This window comes from Atta cephalotes (assembly GCF_000143395.1).
Source record: "Atta cephalotes unplaced genomic scaffold scaffold00032, whole genome shotgun sequence".
Lineage (NCBI taxonomy): Eukaryota > Metazoa > Arthropoda > Insecta > Hymenoptera > Formicidae > Atta > Atta cephalotes.
The window spans coordinates 2,490,962-2,500,073 of record NW_012130096.1 but is presented as its reverse complement, the minus strand read 5'-3'; the positions used below and the strand labels follow the sequence as shown (position 1 = coordinate 2,500,073).

Here is a 9,112-nt window from a genome sequence, read left to right as displayed (position 1 = left end):
TATATATATATATATATATATATATATATATATATATATATATATATTATTACATGAAGGAGGATTGAATGGCTGTAGGGTAACAGATTTATAAAGTCTTGAATATTTATTTTGTTCGTCCAAGTGCTTTTATTTTGATTTCTCTCGCCCTATGATTTGAGTTTGGAGCCAGTTTTTAGTTACCAAACGTAATGCCTGAATAAATAGTACGTGCCACTGTCTATCACGCAGATTTGGTGATTGTTACAGAATAACGGTGCGGAGGTGATAGCCGATTTCGCGGCTCGTGTCGCAAAAGCCGCGACTGAGGGATCCGAGACGGTATCGACGAGTGCGTCTGAAGCAGCGCCTAATACAATACAAACAACGGCGCAAACGTCGTTATCGAACATTCATACCAATTCCGCTAATGACACAAATAGTCGGTGTAGCAATAGTCCGCCTATGACAAAAAATATAGCTGGTGCTGGCGCTAGCAAAACGGTACCTACGATAAATAGTCAATCATCGTTAGGTACTTGTAGTAACTCAACACAAAGCGACTCAAACGTAGCTAAAACAGAGTCGAAAGCGTTGCAACTCCCCGTGAAGGAGTTTCAACCGAGGAATGAAATAAAAAGTGTGACGATTGAAGAATCGTCACCCGTTGTACCCTCGGTGGTAGCCGTCGCGAATAAAGATACTATTTCCGTACAGCTTACCGCGCCGATTGTTAACACCGAAACAACGGCTGTGACAGCGACAGTAATGGCCGAAGCTGAATCAGAGACCGTCGTAACTACTGGCGCTGTAACTGCAGCCGGAGTTGGAACTGCAAGCGGAACTGGATCTGAGGCCGCCAAGCATCTCAACGCCTCGTCCAACGTAATACAGACACCTGCTACCCCATATTGGAGTAATGTTACCCAGGAAATCCCGAAACCGTCCGCCACTGCCTCGAGCGCCAATCCCGTTCCTACTAGGGAGCCGTTCCCTAACCTCGCGTCAAAAACTTCGTCGAACTCGCCGCCGAGGAGGAAACCCAACGCTACCGAGCTGCCTTCGAATACCAAAGAGCAAAAGGAGAGGAAGACCCGAGAGAAGAGTCTTGGTTCTCGCGGCGCCACTCCTACGCCCGTCGTTCACAATCAAGCGGCGGATCACCATCATCAGAAGACGAACGGTGACGCAGCCGGTGACAAAATCGAAGCGGAGGTGGTGCATCCTAGAAATGAGATACAGCAGAAACCATCAGATGGTGAGTGCTTCGATTCATTTCACGAGAAAGTTTTGTCGTCTAACGGTACTTGACCTTCGTACGAAATTATCTCACCGGCTATAGTTTTCATTTCGTATCGCTTCAACACCGAATATCAAATAGCTCTGTTTAAAACTTTTTCCGCTTGCAATCTTCATATATACAGATACAATATTTAATCACACATAAGCTATTATATTAAACGATGAAATAGCTTGAAAATTTGCAGAGAAGATGGATGAAACAAAGTGCAATATCTCCATCACACGCGCTGAGATTTTGGATCGGGTTACGCTTATGCGAGCGCAGCCTTGAACGAATTTACTCAAAGATACGTCAACCGTCCTCTCTCTTTTCTTCTCTCTTTTATTCGCGACTGGAAATTCACTCGCAGGACACGATATCTGTTTAAGATATCCGATGCTATCGATCACAAGCAAGCATATGGTTATTATTTGTTAGTAAGAATCGCGATGCATTTCTTAAGAGAATGTTCTCGGGAATTCTAAACGCCACTCGTTTGAACTTTGCGCCGCGCATTCGCGATAGCACGTCGAGATAACATACAGCAGTTTTGACTGCGCTTTCTAGATAAGAACGAATTTTCAATTCCCTCGAGAGATTTTTGATGTTTGCGTTTTGGCATCTCGTTATCCGATATTTATATAAAAATACTTTAAAAGGAAATGTCAATCGCGCAAATACTGTAACTATGATTAATCATCAACTACAGCTAGAAACTACAACTTTTCGATATATTAAAGAAGCTGTGGTAACCCAATCTCTTTAAATTAAATACATTTTTTTATTTTTAACTTTCATCAAAAATCGTCAAAAAACAAATTAATGTATTGAGCTGTCCGGAAAGTTCATGCCGACTAACCTATAATTTAATAAATGTATACTAAAATTTAAATTTTCTGCGTTTCAATTTTCCTTCAACATCGGCACGAACTTTCCGGACAACCCAATATTTCTGTAGTTTTAAAGTAATAATAATGTCCATATTAACGTATGCACTTACAATTAGTAAATAATGCATTTGAATCAAATTTAATACATTTTATTATATACAGTTAAATTGTCTAAAACTCTATTGTTTTAGTTAAATCAACAACATTAAATAGAAACAATAGCGATTTATAAAAATGATTAAAAATAACACAAATTGAATATACATTGAATTGACATTGTAAATTTAATAATATACGTGAGTTCTAAATTTTCTTTGAAAAAGAGTTTGATAATAGTTGCCAAATGTGTTGTGTATAATGAAATAATTCAATCAAAGTTAAATAATTTTATTTTTCTAAATACTTAATAATTATTACTAAACAGTTAATAAATATTCAGAAAAGTGAAATTATTTTTAATCGTATTAACATAAATATTCGAAATAGAATAAAAATTATTTCATTCAATATTTAGTAATTATATTATCAGATTCTTCTTTTTAAAGTACAGAATGAACTTGAACTTTTTTTATGTAATTGGAGAAAGTTTACAGTTATTTTAACTACAATTTAGAAACTTATAGTGCGGATCATACAACTCTAAAAATTTTTCCTTTGAATCTGAATGATTCGTGTAGAGTTAAATCGACATCACACGCAGAAAAATGTCATTCTATTGTTAAATTCTATTGTTGAAAAATAATTACTCAATTTATTTTCTTTTAAATAATGATTATTTTGAAAAAGAATATTTTCTTGAAAAATTCTAATAATCTTAAAATATACTTATTATAAATTCTAGAAAAAAACATTATTAAAATATATTAAAACAAGAAATTATTTTTTAAGAATATTATAAAATTTGAAGAAGCGATTTTAATAAGCAAATTAAATTTGTTTTATAATTTAATAATATTCATTGAAGTATTAACTTAAAAATATTTTAACTTTAAAAATATTTTTTAAATTAAAATTCAAAATATATTTTGCTCGCATCTTTTGCACTCAGAGTCGCTTTTTCACTCTTCAACGCTCGAATATATAATACATATTTCCTTCATTTGCAAAAATTTTGGAGAATTTCAAGCAACGCAAAGCAACGCAGATGCTCGTTTTTATTAAAGCAGATTAATTTTAATCCCGATTCAACTTAATTTTCTTCTCTTTCCTAATTCTTAGAATTAGAAAAAGGTAGAAAGTTGAACCGAAATTAAAATTAAACTACATTGCAGAAACAGGCACAAAGCTCGATCCCATTAATTTACTTTAATCTCGTAATTTACTTTAATCTTTTCCTAATTCTTAGAAAAGATGATAAAGAGTAAATTAAATTAAGATTAGAATTAATCTACGTAAGAACTCTATTTTATTTTTTTTCTAATTTTTAGAACAAGAGAATAATATATATAATAGATAAAGAATAAACTGAGCTGAATTGAAGTTACAATTTTACATTAGCGGAACCGGGCTTTAATAAAATCCGACATTCCGAACACATTGCTGGAAGATACCGTGAAATATTCCCGCGCGCGCGTTCATGTGCCGTTGCTAAGCTCTGCGTCGGCGTCGGTAAATCTCGGCACTTGCTCTGAAGAGGGCACCCTCCAAAAACCCTAACCTGACGTAACCTAACTTGATCTAACCTAAAAACCACGAGGAGAATCGGAGTCGTCGCGTGCCGTTAGCCGGGGTTTTACAGGGTGCCGTTGTTACTCCGACATATCCGCGCGTTTCTATCACTCGTCTCTTCACCGGCGAACGAATTCAACGCCGAAGATACACCGCGAGGACTACAAAAATTACGAAACGTTCGATTTTCGAATTCGCGGACCGTTGCTCGAACAAAAGCGCAACGTGGCTTGGACTACTTTGGCCGTTTTTAATTTTAAATGTTCATCCACTCGAATTCGTTCTCACTCGTCTTTATTTGTGATTATTTATATTGAATCGAATTCGCGCTCGTCGGTTTTTTTATATACTTTGCTCGATCTTCGAAAAATTAATTAAGTGTTCCGCATAGTGATTCGAAGCGTCGTTAATTTTCCGTGCCACGTGACTTCAGTGTGATATGTATGTTTAGTGTTATTTGTTTATTATTATTTGTAAAGTCCTTCCTATTCGAATTTCGAACATCGGTAAATTCGTACTTCGGTTTATAACAAGGAATACAAAATGAAAAAGGGTAAGATAGAGTGTTCTTGTATTTTTCTTTTTTTTTTTTCCACGCGCAATAAAGATTCTGGATTCCGTTCCTTGAAGAAAACTTTAAGAGGCAAACAGGCGTCTCCATAAGGAAACGCGACATTTCCCATCAAATGTATCTGATATAATTAATATTTCCAAATGTAATTAATTAATTTTTCGCGAGAAGAATACTCGGATCGTCTTGCTGATTCATCCGAGGAAAATAATCGATATCGTCGGTTTTTTCTCCTCTGTCCTACTTTGCTTCGAAAAATCATCGTTGGCATCTTCGTGTCTAAACAATCGGAATTCTTTCGACGACCGTTACGGACGGCGAAGGTCCCGCGATTCCTTCGTCTATTTTCTGCGCTATGATACGATCGCGTGGTAAGTAAGTTGGCGAACGAGGGAGAGGCACGGCAAGGCAAGGTAAGGCGAGGCAAGGCAAAGCGAATCGGAGGAGCCAAGCCAAGCTGAGCCGAAGGAGTCGAGACGAAGGACGAGGAGGCGGACGGTAACGCGATTGCGCGAAAATGGCCGACGGGCCGCGATGACGAACGAAGCGGGATTAACCGGTGGACCGGCGCTGGAAGGAACGGAAGGAGGAGGGAGAGGAAGTCCACTATCGTCGCTGAGGGAACCAGACGGCCTTCAGTAGCCAGCACGTGCTGCGCTAGCCGGTCGCATTTTACACCGCTCTCTTCTCTCCCAATTCTGTCCCTTCCTCCTTTTTTTTATTTTTCTACCTTTTTCCTTTTTTAAATTCGTCTTGTCCCACCCTTCCCCGGAAGAAAAAAAAACACTCCGAAGATCGATTCGACCACTTTCAATCCCCGGGCTTTTCTCCGCGGCCTCTTTCCTTTATACTTCTCACAAATTCCCGTGCCGCATTTTACACTTGCATCACTTTTACCGCTCAGGCAATGAAATACGCTTATTATACCTTTCTCACCGCGCTGTGTTTTACAGTCTGATTTTACACTCCAACGTAACGACCTTCGCAATATAATTTTGTACATATATATATATTTTTTTTTATCAAATTGCGCCCTATACACGCATCGTTTTTTAACCGAGATCCTTTTCCCATCTGTCTTTCCATTCCCCGAGAGTTCGGCTTCGTTCCTCCTCGTTGGTTTCCGAGGAATGAATTTCGATATAGTGAGAAATTAGTTGGTGTCGCGCGTTCAAAAACGCAAAGCAGTGAAATTAAGTGCCCGAAGATCGGAGCGTGCAAGAAAACAAGGAGCGTGAAAAAAAGGGCGACCGATTCTACATCGAGAGATGTACGTACGAATTGCATTTATCTTTCTCGGTCGCGTTGCATCTTTCGGCAACGTGATCGAAGATGGTCGCTATCTGGCCCGACAACGTGGTTCCCGACATCTTGTGGTCGGCGAGATGAGGCGAGGCGAGACCGAACACGGTGCGAAATTAACCGAGGCAGCCGAAGGCGAGCCTCGCGGCGGAGGCGCGACGAAAGGCGGGGTGCGTCGCGTTCGCGACATCCGCTTACTTATCTTATTTGTTTCATTAGATTTGTAAATTGCATGCGCCGCGAACCATACGTGGCGCAGTTTCGCTTCGATAAATATCGCTTCTGTACGCGAACGGCTCGCCGGAGGAAGGCGGCCGCTGCCGCCACTCAAATATGGCCACCGAAATCTGGCCGTGCGCGCGCGCGCGCACTCACTCACTCGCGTAGTTACTCGCCGCGGGCCCCCGGGGTGTAGTCGCTCCGATTTTTTTCCCTGCCTCTTTCTGCCCGTTCGTCTCTTGTTCTCGCGAAAAATTAAATCACGCAATTTCCCAGCTTTATTGCTCAATCGCGACGTCATTAGGCTTTTTTTTTTTTCAATCACTGAGAAAAATGTTTGCCTAGATCGATTGGAATTCCGGTTGAAAATGGAGTATCGAAATTTTCTGGTCACGTTTGCTAGAGTCTTTCAAGTGTGGTAACCGGAATTTTGATTGACACAATCAGAATCCTCTTCTGGTTCATTTATTCTCAATCAGACATTTTTCGCAGTGCATGAATGCGTTTTCATTTACACGGCTCGTTTCACTAGGTTTCGCCTCGGAGAATCGTTTGATTTGGGAATCGATCGTATATTTTATACCGGTCTCAAAATGGTCGAATTATGCGCGACGGGCGCGATCAATGGCATTATCTGAGAAGACGCATCCACGCGGTGGCTGGCGCGTAGCCATTTTGTGGAATGATCGAAAGAGAACGCAGAGCACCATATTGGTTCGCCGATGTTCGTCGCCCGATGGATGGATCGACCTTCGTAAAATTGCGCTTTCATTCCATTCTCGAGAGTCGTCGATTGAGTGTTTACGAATTTAAAATCCTCCTTTATGATAAATGTTCTGCGAATCGATCTTCCAATCTTTCTTTGATAATAAAATACTAAGATTTTTGTTCATATTATCAATATCAAAGTAATTTTTGTTTATTATTCGAAATTAATATTATAATAATATGTATATTGAATGTCGCACATTACATTGAGGATATACAATATGCTTATCTAAAAGATATCATAAAGACGTCATCTAATCATTGCATGTTTTCTGAATAATAATAAATCGTTTCTTTCTAGCTGAATAAATTGCTTACGTGATCTTTCTTCCTTTTCTCTCCAAGTTGGATAGAAAAGGAGAAAACGGTGCAAGAAATTGAGCAGAAGAGAACAGACTTATTTCTGTTTCCATCAGTGTAGATTGACTTTAATCTCAGTCCAACTTATTCTCTTTATCTTTTTCTAATTCTAAGAATTAAGATAAGAGTTGATTGAACCGAGATTAATCTACTCTCTAAAACTTTTAGAGTGAATCTCATTCTGAAAAATGAAATTTCAATCTTAAAGATAGGAAATTGAGTCTCTCTTTTTTTAAGTCTGGCTCAATTTTCACTTTTTGGGCTGATATTCTTAATCGATTTTTACATTATTTTATAATATCAAAATTACATCAAATTTGAATTGTTAATTATTTCTCTAGAACACCACTGTCATATCCAATATATCGTTAATTTAACTGAAAACAATGAAATTGACAATTTAATTCAAGAAAATATATTTTAACTTAAATTTAATTTATTATTTATTAAAGGCATACATTAATATAGACAGTGTTTACTTTGAAATTAACCACAGAAATCATTTGAATCTTAATACACATGAAAGTAATAAAAATGTTATTTAACTCAAAGGATTGATTATCATTGCTCCTTTGTTTGACAATGTATAATTAAGTCTGTCTTAAATATAATTTTATGATGTAAACAAATCACAGAATTATATTAGCTTATGGCATCGCTTAAAAGATAATTTTGAACTATAGCGGTTTGACAAAGAGAAGACACAGTATTCTTCATGGATTTTTTTTCAGTAGAATGAATCTACATTGAAAATAAGTTGTGCCGTTTGAACGTTTTGTTGAATAGGCTTTGTGTGTGTGTGTATATATACATATACACATATATATAGTATTTTTAATGTGTGAAAAGATCCCGTACTAATTTTATAGAAAATTGGATCTCGATGAAATGAATTTTCACATATAACGTAACTTATAATGTGGCAAACAAAAGATAGACACAAGGCTCAATATAGATAGTTCTTAACTTGTGTATCAAAAGTGTTTTGTGCACAAGCTTTACTTTGATACACCATAGTTTAAAATCTATTCATTATTGAGTATTGTGTTTATGAGGTTTTATTGTATTATCTATTCTTTAAAACTTAAAATATAAATTGTCACTCTAAAATGAGACAGTTTTTGCATATAATGTGCTTTATAAATTTTTTGGAGAGGAATCTTACTCTTAAAAATGAAAATTGAGTCATTCGTTTCTGGCTTTCACTCTTTAAGAGTGAGATTCACTCCAAAAAATTTAGCAAGTACATTAACGCAACGTGAAAACTAACGCATTTTATCGCGATTTCATTTTTATAATTATATCTATTAAATAATTATTAAATTTAAATTTTTATAGTTACATATACGAAATAATTAGTGAAAGGTGGGTTTTTTATACATAAAAAATGCTATTAATGCAGACACAGCATAATTTATTTTCGCTGTAGACTCATCATATTGAAGGAACTCAAAATCCATTGTGTCATCTCCTTATATGTACAATATATTAAAGTGAGATTCCACTCCAAAGAATTTAGATAGTACATAGCGCATTAATATCTCAATTCAGTCTCCCTCATTCGATAGAAAATATAGGGAGATGCGTCGTCGATAACAATACCATCGTCGAAATCGCGCGTGTATGATCATGGTAAAAGAAGTCTCCTCGGCAATCCGGGGTCACGGCCGCGTGTGGTAACACAGACGTGAGTGCGTGCGTGCGCGCACGCGCGCCCTCGGCTAACGCCATTTCACAAGAGCACGCGGCGCGCGTGTGCGCCAAAAAAAATATTACGAGACTTTCGGCAGAGCAACCTTGGAATCGCGCCGCTCGTCAATTCGGCCGCGACGATCCGAGTGAAAGTCTTCCGTGGCTTGAGAAAAGTTCAACCTCGGAAAACGCATCACGCAGCTGTTCTCAAATGTTGAGAAAAAAATCCTTCGATTCGAAGGAAAAGTGTCGACATTAGTCTGTTCGCGTTGCTCGATATCGCCAAAAATGCACTCAAAGTGAGGTAAATATAATTTGAGCGTTAGAGAGAGAGAGAGAGAGAGAGAGAGAGAGAGAGAGAGAGAGAGAGAGAGAGAGACG

General features: G+C 37.7%; 1 protein-coding gene across 1 annotated transcript in view; it reads left to right on the top strand.

The window, feature by feature from the left end:
* LOC105621295 (treacle protein) overlaps window positions 1–9,112 on the top strand; it is a 39,623-nt gene that overhangs the window by 15,922 nt on the left and 14,589 nt on the right. Inside the window, exon 7 of the mRNA XM_012202761.1 lies at window positions 250–1,237. Within this exon, the coding sequence (XP_012058151.1) occupies window positions 250–1,237 (988 nt within the window). The remainder of the gene's footprint in view (window positions 1–249; window positions 1,238–9,112) is intronic.